The sequence below is a fragment of the Protopterus annectens genome, chromosome 8.part0 (assembly GCF_019279795.1).
Source record: "Protopterus annectens isolate FY-2018-M chromosome 8.part0, PAN1.0, whole genome shotgun sequence".
Lineage (NCBI taxonomy): Eukaryota > Metazoa > Chordata > Ceratodontiformes > Protopteridae > Protopterus > Protopterus annectens.
In genome coordinates, this window is record NC_056741.1 from 53,307,798 (window position 1) to 53,324,566 (window position 16,769).

Genomic DNA, 16,769 nt, shown 5'->3' on the forward strand with positions numbered 1-16,769 from the left:
AGAAATCATAGGAAGCCTGGCTAAGGACGGAAGTGGAGCAACCAAGCAGTGAGGTTGAGAGAATGTAGGGATTGGTGCAGCTGCCCCAACTGATGGGTCAACAGATCTGGAGCTGGGTCCAGATGCCAAGGCTATACCAAAAGATAACGATGTAGGAACGGAAACCATATCTGTCGAGGCCAATAAGGGGCAATGAGAATCAACTTGGCTCTCAAGGCGGTTGCTTTCTGAATTACTTGTGGAATTAGAGGAAAGGGTGGAAAGGCATAGAGAAGCCCCCAAGGCCAATCTTGGACTAGAGCGTCTCTGAGGGGATGGCCTGGAAGGGGGAAGAAGGTGAAGAATTCGGGGCATTTGCTGTTTTGGGATGTAGCAAAAAAGATCGCAGCAAGGAAGACCCCACTTCTGAAAAAATCTCTTCCGCTACCGATTGTTTGAGAGACCATTCGTGTGGCATGAGTATGGCTCTGCTCAACCTGTCCGCTATGAAGTTGGACTTCCTGGGGATATGCGTTGCTATCAGAAACCGCTGAGAGGAGATCGCCCATTGCCAAAGTCTGAGTGCCTCTTGACACAGGGGATAGGACTTGGTTCCGCCTTGCTTGTTGATATACCACACTACGGACATATTTGTCTGTTTGAATTGCAATAGTTCCTAGGGGAAGAGAGTCGTGGAGGGCTTGCAACGTTAAAAGCACTGCTCTCATCTCTAGGACATTTATGTGCAGGTGGCGCTCGAAAGGTTGCCAAGTGCCATGGACCATCCTACCCTGAAAATGCCCCCCCCCCACCCGATCAGGGAGGCGTCCGATGTCACTGTGGCGACAGGGGGAGGAGGAACAAAAGGTCTGCACTGATGGACTTGAGGGGACAATATCCACCAGGACAGATGACTTTTGCAAGTTTGAGTTATCATGATCTTGTGGTGCATGGGGAGTTGCTGAAAAGACCATTGGGCGAACAGCATCCACTGTAGAAGATGCATGTGAAAACGTGCAAGGGGAAGAAGTGTTATGGTGGCTGCCATAAGACCCAATACTTTCAGGACATACCTGGCCTGAATTTTGTCGCTCTGAAGAAGAACCTGGACATGGTTTTGAATATCTAAGACTCTTTGGTCTGTTAACTTTGCTGAAAGTTGTACGGTGTTCAAGTTGGCGCCTATAAAGGTAATAGACTGACAAGGCGACAAGGCAGACTTTTCTAAATTTATACAGATTCCTAGCCCTCTGCAAATGTGAATGGTGTAAGCTCTGGCTTGGAGAAGTTGATGCCTGGTGGTGGCAGTGAGGAGCCAGTCGTCTAGATATGGAAACACCTGGAATCCTTGCCATCTCAGGTGAGCCGTAACCGCTGCCATACATTTGGTGAACACTCTGGGGGCTGTAGTGAGACCAAAGGGCAGGGCTCTGAATTGGTAGTGACTGGCCCCCAGCTGAAAGCGGAGAAACCCTCTGGAGTGCCTGTGAATTTTGATGGGATAGTACGCATCCTGAAGGTCCACAGAGCACATCCAATTGTTCTTGCCCAGAAAGGGCAGAATGGACTGTAGTGTGACCATCCGAAATCTTGTTCTCTTTACAAACTTATTCAGTTTGCTGAGATCTAATATTGGTCTCCAGTCCCCTGTCTTTTTCGGTACTAAAAAGAACCTTGAGTAGATTCCGGATCCTAGTTGGTCTGCTGGGACTGGCTGGATGGCTCTTTTTGCTAGCAGTTTTGAAATTTCTGATACTGCTAGTCCCTTAGACCGGGTGGAACGTCTAGAAGGGTTCCCTTTTGTTGAATTGGGGTTTGCATAAAGGGAATTTTGTAACCCTCAGATATGATCGACTGTACCCATTTGTCTTGAGTAAGGGAAAACCAGGCTATTGGGTACAGCGACAATCTTCCCCTGACTGCCTCCGAAGGTGGACAATCGGGCAACATCTCAGGGATACTGGAAGGGTTTTGTCAGAGAGAGGCTCCCTGCTACCCTGGTTTTGTGGACCCCCTCTGCCCCTAGGGGCAGCGTCTGTTGTTGTTACCCCCTCTGCCTCTGGGGGTAAACTGATCTCTTGCGTCAGACGTGACTCCTTGAGATTTGCGGAACCACATTTTCCCACCCTTCTGACCCTTAGGGTATGGTCTTGAAGGGATGGAGAAACGGACTCCTACGGCAGAAAGAGTCTTGCCATCTTGCTCGTATCTGGTCAAGGTGTCTCACTTGAGGTCCAAACAAAGCCGAACCATCAAAAGGGGAATTTGTGAAGGACGCCTTGAAAGGGTCCGAGAAATTACACAGCCGCATCCAGGTGTGACGCCTTAAGGCCACTCCTGTGCCTGCGGCCCTACTCGCTCCATCGGCTGCATATGAAATCAGACGCATGGAGGAGTTAACAATCGAGTTCACGGTTCCAAGCTGTGAGTTTACTTTATACTGGGACCCAGCAGCTGATGGATCCTGTATGACTTCTCCCAACTCTTTGAGAATAATCTCTCTGAAGGCGGGTGAAGTGACGCAGGTAATTCAGCGACCGCATGGCAAAGGTCGCTGAAGAAAACATTCGCTTACCGTACCTACCCATGGTCCTAGAATCCTTATTAGGAGGATGGATAGGTACTGAAGGATCAGCTAGTTCCTTCTTGGTGGCTGCAGCCACCACCATGGCATCCGCCGGTATACCTTTTGTCAGGAATTGCTTGTCGACTGGTGCTGTAATGAATTTAGATGGCCTCCGAGGGGTGGGTTCCACCAAATCTGGGGCCGACCACACCTTCCGAGCCACTACTTCCATAAGGGGGTCGAAAGGCGGAGAAACCCGGGAGGTGGAGGGTCGAGAACCGAATGCCTCCAGGTACACCGACTCGTCCTCGGAAGGATTAAGAGAAGACCAGTTCCCCCTCTGCTTCAGGATTTCCAGGATGTCTGAGAAAGAGACATCCTCAGAGGGGGACTTTGGGGATCCCTCCGACTCATCCAAGTCGGTGTCAGATGTAATAGACTCAGGGGAGTCCACATGCTTCCTCTTACATGGAGGCTCCGCTGACAGGTCAGGAGAAGCCTTGAAAGAGGAAGAAATTCCCAGTGGGGAAACCTGAGGCATTGGATCTCTGGGTCTGGGAGCAAGAGAGTGAGAAGAGACATCAGCAGGCACTGTAGTGGGAGGAGCTGATGGAGCTGACCGTTGACTAAGCCCTGGGACGAGTATGCTCCTCATCACCTCGAAGGCTCCCCTATCAGAAAGGCCAGAGGGCCCCCGCTCCGAAGAGGTAGGAACCCCAGGCCGCACCGACAGGGAAGGCTCCGAGGCCGATGGGGCCGAGCTCACCAGTGCCGACGCTCCGAGAGGGAGAACGGGGTCGGACAATGGTCCGATGCCACTCGCCCCCTCAGAGCCGACGAGAGAGATCAGGCGCCCGGATCCCTCCAATGAAGGTATCAAAGAGGAGATCGGAGCGGAAGACGAAGGAGCCGAAGGGGGAAGTATCGGCTCCGACGCCACAATGGTCACGGCTCCGAACTCAGAGGGAGAGTCGAAGGAGGAAAAATAGATGGAGTCAAAATAGCCACCGTCTGATGAGACGGGCTAGAGATCATCTGGGCCAATACCTGAGACTTTAACAGCCTACTTTACCACTCTCTCAAGGTCGTGATCTGAAAGTCTGGACGATCGAGAAGATCAGCTCCGATGGCTCCGCTCCGAGAGCATGGGAGACCTCGGAGTCAAATGGATGGACTCCAATGAAGGGGATCTTGACCTCTTCTTAGATGGAGCCAACAGAGCCGACAGCGCAAGCATGGGCTCAGAGGTATCGGCACCGAGTGGTGCCGAGACCGGAACTTGTGACTCAAAGGGATCGGCTCCAGCCGGAGCCGATCTAGGCACAGACAAGGAGCCAGCAGCCGAAGGCTTAGTACTTGGAGCCGACGGTTTTGCAGGTTTCGAGGGCCTCCCTGACGCAGACTTAGTTGGGGAGCCCTCGGGCTTTAACAAGCCCCTCAGTATCAGTTTATTCCTGCACTCCTGCAGGACTCTTGGACTGAATGCATGACATACTGAATAAGAGTCCTGCAGGTGCAGGGGTCCCAGGCAGTAAACACAAGAAGTGTGACAGTCTGTCAGAGACATTTTCTGACAGCACGAGTCACACTTCTTAAAGCCTGAGACCTTAGCTTCTTTAAGTTCCTTCGACATAACAGTGTCGAGGGTCCACAAAAGTAACAGAAACACACACACTCTCGAAATTTATAAATTAACAATAAAATGTTAATAGGGATACTGACACACCCAAACACTCCACAGGATCCCTAAGAAAAAATAGGAAAGGGGCAGGCTTAAGGCCTAACCTAAGAGTGGAGGGGGAGGGATATAAGGGATAAAAAAGGGAAGGTATATAAAAAGTAATAGAGTTAAGGGTAGTTACTTAACTATTGAAAGAAAACTAGGTAAAAAAAAAATTTACTCAAAAAGGGTGACTGAACACTCTATATACAAGACTTACCAGCAGCCGGTAAAAAAACGCACCTCGCAAGCGAAAGCGGCAAACGAGATCTGGGGAGTTAATGCCTAGCATTATGGGATATAGGGTTGCCTCGAGCCGGTAAAATAAGCTCTCGAGCTTTAGTAAGTGGACGAGTCGGAGCAGAGGATCAGCTCCGAACCCATCCAGCAAGAATGAAGGCGAGATTGACAACTTAACATCTGTGTGTGCAGCTTTGTCAGGGACTTGCCTCCTGACTGCTGATATAACAGCACATAATTATATTACCAAACAAATTCTACATTGTTGTCAAGTCTATACATGATATATTAATATTAAAGTTACCTGCCTGTATTTCACTAATTAACATGCCTTTGTTATTTTGCAAGGCCACAGCTGCATATGAAAAAAAAATCCATTTCAAAACCAAAATGCCAAAAAATAATAAAAACAAACTTACTGCCAGGTCCATCCCGAACCTTTGGTCCAACAGGAACAGATTCTGAGACAGAGTCTGCAGCCGATCGCCCCTCTGAGATATCCATAGCTGCTTCTGCATCCAGGTCATCTATGTGGCTAAATATCCAGTCAACGGCCCGCTCCAAATTGTTACTCTAAAAAGAGGACGACACATTCAGCCTATGCCCTAGAGGTCTTTGTCCTAACATATGGCCTTCATCGCCCTGAACCAGTGTATAAACTCCTACAAGTCAGATGAAGCAAGACTGTGCCATTCTATTTTTAACCATAAATTAGGCTCATCAAGCTGCATGCCAAAAAATCAATATTTTGCACAGGCCTGACCCACAATTCTATTCTCCAGCTGACATCATATATGACTAAAAAGCAATGTGACTGTTTTCAGTTTTAACAAGCAAATACAGGTGTTAAATGCAATCAGCACAATGTTACTTACTATAGTAAATCTGTAATTTTTCGTCACTGCAGAAGGGACAGAATATGAAAAATTGCAAGTGATACATTTATAAAATACTCACCATAACGTTCCATCTGAGTAGTTATACTTCATTTTCTGCAACCTGTGGGTGTTCGGATCCATATCTGATCCGAGCCGGCAACATTTTATCAAGCATCTGCTCCAAGCTCCTCCCCTTACCCATAATCCCTCACTTCTCCTACCTTCCCTCAAATAGAGTTTGCCACTAACCAAACTATTAGCAACTCAATAACGTTAACCTAGAACAGGTCCGGGGGAAGGAGGGAGGGACGGTTGCAGAAAATGAAGTATAACTACTCAGATGGAACGTTATGGTGAGTACATAACTTCGTTATCTGAAGTAGTTAACGTCATCTTCAACCTGTGGGACAGAGTCCCCAGGTACCAAAACTCCTGGGAGGTCCTCATGGAAGGATATTCCTGAGCACCGCAGAGCCAAAGGGTGCTCTCCCTCTAGAGATCAAATCCAACTTATAATGAGAGACAAATGTATGTGACCTTGCCCAGGTTGCTGCTGCACAGATATCATCCAGAGAAACCCTAGACCAAACAGCAGCAGAAGTTACCATAGATCTGGTAGAATGAGCTTTAATAGGACCAGGTGGGGATAGGCCTTTATCCCAACAGACTTGCAGAATACATTGTGCAATCCATCTGGTTAAGGAGACCTTGGAAATGGCCTTGCCCAAAAAGGGTCTAGAAAAGGACACGAATAATTGGTCAGACTTACAAAATTGTTTAGTCCTGTGTAAACAGAAACAAAGCTGTCTATGAACATCTAGCAAGTGCAGCTTATATTCACCCTTGTTCTGGAAATCTGGAAAGAACACAGGCAGATTAATCATCTGGTTAATATTAGATTCAGAAGCCAATTTCGGTAAGAAACAAGGGTTCGTATGAAGAGACACCCTGTCTTTATGAAAGAACAAGTAGGGGGGCACGGCAGACAAAGCTTGGATCTCAGAAACCCTTTTAGCCGAAGTAATGGCCACTAAAAAGGCGGTCTTCCAGGACAGAAATTTTAAGTCTACTGAAGTTGCTGGTGCAAAAGGGTGTGCCACCAATGCCTGCAGAACTAGAGTAAGGTCCCAAGGAGAGATGGAATTCTTAACCAGGGGACACAAGAGAAAAGTACCTTTTAGAAAGGCCTTGCACTATCTCAAGAAGGCCAAAGCATTCAAATGTTCGCTGATATGAAAATTAGATATGGCTGCCAGTTGTACTTTCACGATGATCAGGGAAACTGGAGCAACCAAGCAGTCAGCTTGAGGCTGTCCAGGTTGGGCGGACTGATGCCCGAGGGATGGGATATGAGATTTGGGTATGGATCCAGAATCTGTGGAGGAGTTAGAGCATGACACCAGAGGAAGGGGAACCACACTTGATGAGGCCAGAATGGGGCAATGAGGATAACTTTGCACCCCAGTCGGTAAGCCTTCTGAAGAAACTTCGGAATGAGAGGAAGCGGGGGATAGGCGTACAGTAACCCGGGAGGCCAAGCATGGACTAGAGTGTCTCTGGGGGAGTCCCCTGGGGAGGGGATCAGAGCGAAGAACTCGCTGCACTTCGCACTGGAAGGAGATGTGAAGAGATCACAGCAAAGGTGACCCCACGCTAGGAAGATCTCCTCTGCTACTGTTTCAGAGACCACTCCTATGGCATTAGAATGGCCTGACTCAATCTGTCTGCTAAAATGTTGGAGCGTCCCGGGATGTGCGTTGCAATCAGAAACAGACTGGTGGAAATCGCCCACTCCCACACTCTTATGGCCTCGCGGCAGAGAGGGTAAGATCTGGTCCCCCCTTGTTTGTTGATGTACCAGACAACGGACATGTTGTCTGACTGAACTGCAATCATCCCCGGGGGAAGAAGAGTGTGAAAGGCTTGCAATGCTAAAAGCACTGCCCTCATCTCCAGAACATTGATATGCAGTCTGGTGTCGGTTTGGGACCACGTGCCTTGGACTGTCCTTCCCAAAAAGTGCCCCGCCACCCGAGCTGGGAGGCGTCCGTGGTCACTGTGACTTGGGCTGGGGATGTTAAGAATGGACGACCTGCCAAGATTTCCAGCGATTGGAGCCACCAAAGAAAAGTCTTGCAGCTCTGCTGATCCAAATAGGGTAGTCCATGGGGAGGCCTAACCAAGTCCACTGAACTGCCAAGGTCCACTGAAGCACCCTCATGTGAAGGCGAGCACATGGCAGAATTGAAATTGCTGCTGCCATAGAGCCTAGGGTGCGAAGAACGTTACTCGCCATCGGTGTCCTGGGGCCGATTATCACTGACACATGGGCCCGTAGGTTCTGGACCCTGTCCTTGGTGAGAAAAATGTGCAATAGTAGAGTGTCCAACCAAGCCCCTATGAATTCCAAGGTATGTGTCTGGTTCAGGCAGGACTTGGAGATGTTGATGGTGATCCCTAGATTGACTGCAAGATGCAGGAAGGAGCCTCTGGCCATGCAAAGTAGACACTTAGTGGTAGCAGTGAGGAGCCAATCATCTAGTTAAGGAAACACCTGAATTCCCTGAAGCCGCAGGTGAGGCGCTGCTATTTGGTAAACACGCTGGGGGCTGTGGTGAGACCAAAGGGTAGGGCTCTGAAATGGAAATGATTGGCTTCCAGCCGAGAGCGAAGAAATCTCCTGCAACTTCTGCAAATCTTGATGTAGTAGTAAGCGTCCTGGAGGTCTATGGAGCACATCCAGTCGCATCCTCAGAGATAAGGTAGAATGGACTGTAAGGTGACCATCTGGAATTTCTGCTTGGCTACAGACAGGTTCAGGGCTGACAGTTCCAATATGGGTCTGAGGTCCCCTGTCTTTTTTGGCACTAAAAAGAGCCTGGAGTAAACGCCTAATCCGGACTGATCTGAGGGGACCAATTCAATGGCCCGATTGTAAAAGCAGCTTTGAAATTTTGTGCGCTGTGGCCTCCCTTTCAGCGGGTGGGACATCTGGGAGGTGCTTTGATTGGATGGGTGGGGCGATGAACAGGATGGAGTATCCTCTAGATATTATTTGGAGCACTCAATGGTCCATCATAATAGACTCCCAAGCCGTTAGGTGCAATGACAATCTTCCCCTGACTGTCTCCAGAGTAGGGACAGTCGGGCAACCCCTCAGGGTTGCTGCTCATGTCTGCCCCAGAAGGTCTCCCTCTCTGCCTCTAGGGCGGCGTCTGTCTTGTCCCCCTCTGCCTCTAGTGGATGAGTTGTCCCGAGTGTCCTGGGAAAACTGAGATTTTCGGAACCACATCTTCTTCTGCTCTCTCCGATTCCTAGAAAAGGATATTTTAGGGCTAGAGAAGCGGTCTCCGACGGCAGACAGAGTTTTCCTGTCCTTCTCGCTCTGGACTAAAGTGTCACGAACTGTCTTCCCAAAAAGGGAGGAACCATCAATGGGAGCATTTGTGAAAGACGCCTTGAAGGAGTCTGTGAATTGACAAAGTCTGAGCCAGGCTTGCCACCTCATAGCTACGCCAGTCCCAGCCGCCCTAGCCGCTCCTTCCGTGGCATGAGAAAGTCGCACGGCTGGAGAAAGGCCTGGCAAGACTCCCATTTGGATTTGGGTCTGAATGAATCTCCGCATCATCCTGTCCACGGCAAGCTCCGATAGACTCCGAGTCGACCGTAAGGAGGCGACCGACTCAGATCTGGCCCTGTGAGACGAACTCGAAGAAGGCCTCTGGTCCAAGGGTTCCGTCGGCTCCGGGGAGAACCTCGGGGAATGGAGCCGAGGAGAAGTGGTCCTAACAACTTTCACAGGTGGACTGGGAAAAGGCTCCCGCTCAGGAGATCGCTTGTGGTGCCTATCTACCCTTTTCTCTCTCTTTCTTGTCCTTATCCTTAGCTTTTTTCCCCACCTCAGCAGGCTTAGAGGGAGGTTGAGTCCCAGCCTGGGGGGAGGGGGGGGTTGGTCGGCTACAGGAGCCGATGTCGAGGCCGTAGTCTCTAAGGCAGAAACTGGTAGCAGGCCCTTGGCTATCAGTTTCACCTTCCCCTCTTTTAGGGCTCTGGGGATGAACCCTGCACACACAGCACATGGAAAATTAAGATAGGGAACACCAAGGCAAATAACACACAGAGTGTGGCCATCAGCTGGTGAAAGCTTGTGGCCACACACTGTGCACTTTTTAAACATTGGTTTAGACTGGTCAGCCATAACACACTCCACTCAGCCAAACGCTAAACTAGACACGCACACACAGGGGTTGGCTAGGCCTACTCTTATTTCAAAAACACAAACTTTCTAACTACTTTTTTTTTTTTTTTAAACAAACCGACGACAAGACGAAGGGGAGGAAGGGTTGTTCACAAACAACTACTCTCACACACAAACTTAAGTATCAAAAGTTCCACTTGCTACACCCAACTTGGAGCTACAGAGACCACGATGTGTACGCATAAAGTGGCAAATGAGATCTGAGGGAAGGTAGGAGAGGTGAGGGATTATGGGTAAGGGGAGGAGCTTGGAGCAGATGCTTGATAAAATGTTGCTGGCTCGGATCCGATATGGATCCGAATACCCACAGGTTGCAGATAAATTAACTACTTCAGATTAAATGTTAGTACTGCATGTTTGCATCTGAATGACTGCATGGTCACTGGGCAAAGTGTTACTTTTTCTAATCCCTTCAAATAATAAAACCATACCATATAACTAAAAACATTGTGGGGTACAGGAAGGAGGAGCAAAGGAAGCACTTGTTACAGCAGAATGAGCTGCAATGTCTGTGTGTTGCAGTAATACTGTGTAAGGTGTTTGATCAGCAGAAAAAAATCAAGGCCTGGAATTTGCACATATGCTACTCAGAAGTACAACTCATTTTGCATGACTATGAGTCTCACTTAAGGTGCATCTCACCCTTAGCAAAATAGAGGACAATAGATCACATTAAAATTCATGACTTATGACTACGAATCGTTCAGCTGTGCAGTCTGCACAATTGCTTAGCTAAGTGCACTTAACATCCTGTGGAAGTAACACAGGTACCTTGCATAACTTTTAGTTATGTACTCACCATAACTTCAGATGTTTGGGATCCATCTCACCTACATTCTGACTGATGGGTTCGGAGCCGATCCCTCGGCTCCGACTCGGCACGCTTATGCTATAGAGTGAGGCCTCTAATTGGCTGAGCTATCTTTATCCCAGGATGCACCACCACTAATCCCCCAGATCTTGTTTGTCCGCATTCATGCACACATGCACAGCTTGTTTATATAACATTGTTAGATGTTTCAAGATGAAACAACAGGATTCGGACCTTCTGATATCCTCTGATCTCCAAGGAAGGGGGAAGGAGGGTGGGTTATTAGGAATGTGGCGAGATGGATCCCAAACATCTGAAGTTATGATGAGTACATAACTAAAAGATGTTATGTGATCCTATCTCGCCTACATTCTGACTGATGGGACAGCGTCCCTAGCACCTAAATCCCGGGTGGCTCATTGGAAAACACTCCTGAGCACTGTGGAACCAAATGAAGCTCGTCCTCTAGATGCCACATCTAATTTGTAGTGAGAAATGAAGGTGTGCGGCGTAGACCATCTAGCCGCAGCACAAATGTCACCAATAGCAAGCTTAGAATGAAATGCTACGGAAGTAGCCATAGCCCTTGTAGAATGAGCCTTGACAGAGGTGGAAAGCTCTTTGTTAGAATAAATATAAGCTTGAGTAATACAGTCCCTGATCCATTTGGCAATAGTGACCTTTGTGACCGCGTTGCCCAATTTGTTTTCTGCAAAGGACACAAACAACTGATCTGTCTTCCTTGATTGTTTGGTCCTATCCAAATAAAAACGTAACTGCCTGTGGACATCTAGTGTGTGGAAAATAAACTCCGCTTTATTGGAGTATTTTGGGAAAAAAACTGGGAGCTCTAACGACTGTTGCAAGCATAAAGTAGAACAGACTTTAGGAACAAAAGAAGGATTTGGTCTGAGGGATACCCTGTCTGTATGAAAAACTAAGTGCGGGGGTTTCACTGACAAAGCTTGAAGTTCTGAAACCCTTCTGGCTGAAGTAATTGCCACTAGAAAGGCTGTCTTCCATGACAGAAACTTTAGATCACAGGTAGCTGCCGGTTCAAAGGGGAAAGAAGTCAAGGCACATAATACTATATCGAGATCCCATGGAGGTGCAGGATGAGAAATCGGAGGTCTTAATAGAGCAGCACCTTTCAAGAAGGTCTTACACAACCTGTTGCTCATTAAAGGTGGGTCTATGGATTCATGAAAATTAGAAATCGCTGCCAATTGTACTTTGATGGTAGAAACAGAAGAGCCTTGGTTGAAAAGAGAGGTCAGGAATTTGAGTACTTCTGCCACGGGAGTAGAAATGGGGTCCAGGCCCCGGAGTTGAGCTCAGATAGCAAACCTTTTCCATTTGCTAGAATACAGTTTTTTCGTAGCAGACTTGTGGGCTGAAGACAATATGTGCACGACATCTGGGTCTAGTGCATGTCTCCTGACTATGGTCGGAAGAGGAGGAGCCAGGCCGTCAATTTTAATGTGTGTAGGGACTGGTGTAGTAGTCCCGACTGATGAATCAGTAGGTCTGGGACCTGGTCCAGGAACCATGGACCTTCCAGAGCATGTTTCCGAAGATAGGGAAACCAGACTTGACGAGGCCAGTAAGGAGCAATTAAGATCATCTTGCTCCCTAAGAGATGCCTTTTGAATTACCCTGGGTAGGAGAGGAACTGGAGGAAGGCATAAAGCAGGCGGTGGGCCAAGGATGGACTAGCGTCCATAGGGCTCTTCCCGGGCCGGGTTAGGAGAAAAATTCTTGCACTGCATTCAGAGGAGTCGCGAAGAGGTCGTTGTCCTGTCGTCAGGCAGCCCTGCAGTGGCTTGATTCAAAGTCCGGGTCCGGCCCGGCTGATATAAGCACTTCACCCGCGTCGTCTCTATTTTCGGCATAAATAAAGCGTCAGCCAGCCATTTTCCCTCAGTGTTTCTTGCCCCCAGATGCCAGTAGCCCTCTTGCAACGGCTAAAATTTGGATAGATGTGCATCCATGAAGGACATCTCCCCATTCGCTTAAAATCTGCCTTGTAATAGTCATATTCAGAGACCATTCGTGAGGAGAGAGGATGGTTCTGCTCAACCTGTCGGCTATGACACTGGATTTGCCCGGTATGTGAGTAGCCACTAGGAAGCGTTTGGTCGAGACTGCCCATTCCCAGACTCTCATCGCTTCTCTGCAAAGAGGATAGGATCTGGTCCCTCCCTGTTTGTTCAGGTACCAGACAACTGACATGTCTGAGTGAACAGCAATTACGCCCTGAGGGAGGTAATCGTGAAGGGCTTGAAGGGACAGGAGTACTGCTCTCATTTCTAGGATGTTGATGTGGAGAGGGGTCTCTTCCGGGTGCCATTTGCCCTGGACTGACCTGCCCAGGGAATGCCCCCCCCACCCCGTCTGGGAGGCGTCCGTGGTCAAAGTGGCCGCCGGAGGAGGAACAACAAAGGGTCCCTGATCCAAATTGGAGGACACTAGCCACCAGCGAAGGTCCCGTCTGCAAGATTCTGTGATCCATATTAGATGATTGAGAGGGAGTTCCTGAAAGGACCACTGAGTTGAAAGAAGCCACTGGAGGATTCTCATGTGTAACCTTGCCAAGGGAACTAGCAGAACTGTGGCAGACATCGATCCCAATAGCTGCAGGACCATTCTGGCTGGGGCTTTGGACCTGGGGAGTAAGGCTCGAACCTGATTTTGTATGGTCTGAATTCTGTCTGCAGGTAGACAGACCCATCTGGTTTGAATCTATCTCTACCCCTATGAATCTTATTCTTTGAGATGGCCGTAACACAGACTTTGGCCAACTGAAGGTGATTCGAGGGAATTGCCCAGTGATGTTGTGGCTTGCAGGCTCTGTGAAGTAGATGCTTGGAGGTGGCAGTTAGAAGCCAGTCGTCTAGACGGAAACACCTGGAATCCTAGACTCCTCAAGTGAGCAGTCACTACTGCCAAGCATTTGGTGAACACCCTGGGGGCTGTGGTGAGACCAAAGGGCAGCGCACGGAACTGAAAATGACTGCCTCCTAGGCTGAAGCGCAAGTGTCTCCTGGACGTTTGATGTATTTTGATATGGTATCTGGCGTCCTTGAGGTCTATGGAGCACATCCAAACACCTTTCTCCAACAATGGGAGAATGGTTTGTAAAGTGACCATTGAACTTGGACTTCTTGACTGAGCGGTTTAGGTTGCTTAGGTCCAAAATGGGCCTCAAGTCCCCGGTCTTTTGGCACAAAAAGAATCTTGAGTAAGTCCCTAATCCGATCTGGTCTGCGGGGACCGTTGGATGACTCCTTTGCAGCAGCTTTGAAATTTCTAAGGCTGCAGTATCCCGTTGACTGGGTGGCGGGTCCAGGATTCTTTGGACTGAGGGGGACAGCAGAATGGGATGGAGAAACCTCTGGCGATAATTCGAAGCACCCATCGGTCCTGAGTGATCCCTTCCCAGGCCTTCAGGTGCTTGACGACCCCGACTGGCTCGGAGCAGCACAGTCGGGCAATCCCTCAGGGACTATGAAAGCTGAAGAGCCACGAAAGGACTCGCGGTCTCCAGTGTTGCGGGGCCTCTGCCGCCTCTGGGACGGCGTCTTCCTGATAATTTCCCCTCCTCTGCCTCTGGAGGGGAACCTTCCTGCTGAGAGGGTAAGACTTCTGCGATCTATGGAACCACATCTTCCCTCCTCTTTTAGCCTTGGGATAAGGCCGAAGGGAGTGGAAAATCGAGCCCCACGGCAGTCAGAGTCTTACCCTCCTGTTCACAGCGGGTAAGTGTGTCTTTCACCTTGGGCCCAAACAGGGAGGACCCATCAAAGAGGGCGTCGGCGAATGAAGACTTGAAGGCCTCCGCGAAATGTCACAGGCGGAGCCAGGCTTGTCTCCGTAGAGCAATGCCTGTACCGGCTCTACTCACCCCTTCGGCCGCATACGAAATGAGCCTCATGGACGAGTTCGAAATGGACATTGTACCAGCTGAGATCCAACCGTCTGGGCCAGCTCCTCAGGCAGGTTACCTAAGAGGGTATCGGATAGCTCCTTAATCAGATCCCTCTGGAATCTCGTAAAGTGCGTCAGGTGGTTCAAAGACCTCAGAGTAAAGGCCGCTGAACTAAGGGTGCGCTTGCCATACCGATCCATGCTCCTATACTCCTTATTAGGAGGATGGACGGACGTAGAAGCCTCTGCTACATCTTGCTGGGTAGCAGATGCCACCACCATAGCATCCACAGCCACACCTTTCGTAGGAACTCTCTATCTGGGGGCCCGAAGAAATTTGTTTGGACGAGGGCACCGGTTCCACAGAGTCTGGGTGTTCCCATGCCCTTGACAGATCAAATCCAAGAGCTCGTCGAAGGCGGAGACACCCAGGAGGCGGAGGGCTGAGCCCGAAGGCCTTCAGGAACACCGACTCATCAGCAGAGGGAGGTTTGGACTGCCAGCCGCCTCGTTGTTTTAGGGCTTCCAGGATGTCTGCAAAGGAGACATCATCCGAGGACGACTTGGGGGACCCCTCTGCATCATCGAGATCGGTGTCAGATGTCAAAGACTCGTCAGGGGAGTCAACGTGCTTCCTCTTGCACGTTTTCTTCCTGGGAGGTTCTTCCGAAGAGGCTTCAGAAGGACCTCCAGGAGGGGGAGAAACCCCAGCAGGGGTAACCTGAGGCCCAGGGGCTCCGCTGTCTGCGGACAGGGGGACTGCCAACGACCCAGTCTCCAAATGTAGGGAAGGAGCTGGGGAAACTGTGGAGGTAGCCAATGAAGATTTGGCTAGAGCACTCCTCATAGCCCTGAAGGCGGGACCACCACTGTGGCCACGACCGTGGACGGTACTCCCGCCGCCGACGCACCAAGAGGGAGACTTGGGACCGAAAGTATCAATCCCGAAGCCTCCCCCCCAGGGCCGAAGGAAGAAGTCCGTGCACTGAACTCCGACCCAAGAGCCGGAGTTGGAGCAAGGGTCGGGCCTGACCCTAACACCTCCACTGGTTCCACCAACACCTGCTCCAACGGTGCCGAAGCTGTTGGAGGAGGAAGTACAGTAAGGGAGTGAACCATCGGCTCCAAAGCCAAATGGGCTGGAGCCGAAACCATCTTTTGGAACACCGGAGACTGGAAGAGTCGAAGGAGCACCCTGTCGATGTCCGAATCAGACATCCTGGAAGATCTCGAGGATACCGATCGAGCCCGAACCGATTTCTCCATCGGTTCCGAAGGGCTCGGGGACCGGCTCCAAAAGGACTCAACAATTATCAGCTCCGAGGAAACCTTCAAAGAAATTTCCCTCGGTGCCGATAAGGACTTCGGCTCCGAGGGGGAAGTGTCTGAGCCGATGACCCTTATCGGCTCCAATATCAGTGGAGCCCATGAGGGTGACCCGCCTCGATGCCCCAGACCTCGGCTCGAAACCAGAGGGTCGAGGCTGGAGGCATCGAGGCAGACCGTTCCGACCTCGGCTCCGAAGTCGGTGGAGCCGATGGAGAAGTCTGCTTAGTCTTCTTAGCCGTCAGATCCGACTGACTGGTCGGAGCCGGCTTCTCTGTTTAGAAGGAGGCGGAGAGGAAGACAAAGCCTCCTCAAAGAAGGCTTGATTAATCCTTTGAGGATTAATTTGTTTTCCTCTCCTGGAGGACTCTGGAGGAAGCATGGCATACACTGCACGATTCCTGCAGATGTTTGGCGCCAAGACAATAGGCGACGAGTGGTCGTCCGTTATGGACATTTTGAACCCACACCTCGTGCACTTTTTAAACCCGGAGGGTTTATGTTCTTTAGACATAATGTACAAAAAATAGACCACAACAGTAGATTAAGAGTTTGTATACACAGGAACAAAACCACTAACTCCAAAAAATATTAAACTAAAGAACTTTTTTTTTTTTTTTTTTTTACACAAGAAATGTAAGAAAGAGAAAAGGGAAAACAAGGAGGGTCAAGACCCTCTAACTCAAACGGGTACTTGACCACACACAACCACTAAAGTAGTTAGTACAGGGGAAGGCCCCTCTAACTTAAACGGAACCTTCTCTGACAGGAAAATATATGCAAAACTCAATGTAACAACAAGAAACACACTCGTACACAAAAAATAGCCGTTAAAACAGCTTTTGAGTTTAAATGAGGGAAATACTGCCAGGAAAAAAGACTATAAATATAGTACTTAGCCCAGCCAATGTTGAGACCACATCCAAGCTCTGTAAGCGGCAAACGAGATCTGGGGGATTAGTGGTGGTGCATCCTGGGATAAAGATAGCTCAGCCAATTAGAGGCCTCGCTCTATAGCATAAGTGTGCCGAGTCGGAGCCGATCCCATCAGTCAGAATGTAGGC

General features: G+C 49.5%; 1 protein-coding gene across 3 annotated transcripts in view; it reads right to left on the bottom strand.

Annotated features, from left to right (window-relative positions):
- USP5 (ubiquitin specific peptidase 5) overlaps nt 1-16,769 on the bottom strand; it is a 2,313,977-nt gene that overhangs the window by 46,420 nt on the left and 2,250,788 nt on the right. For all 3 annotated transcript variants that reach the window (XM_044079605.1, XM_044079604.1, XM_044079606.1), the window contains exon 18: nt 4,925-5,078. In XM_044079605.1, the coding sequence (XP_043935540.1) occupies nt 4,925-5,078 (154 nt within the window). The remainder of the gene's footprint in view (nt 1-4,924; nt 5,079-16,769) is intronic.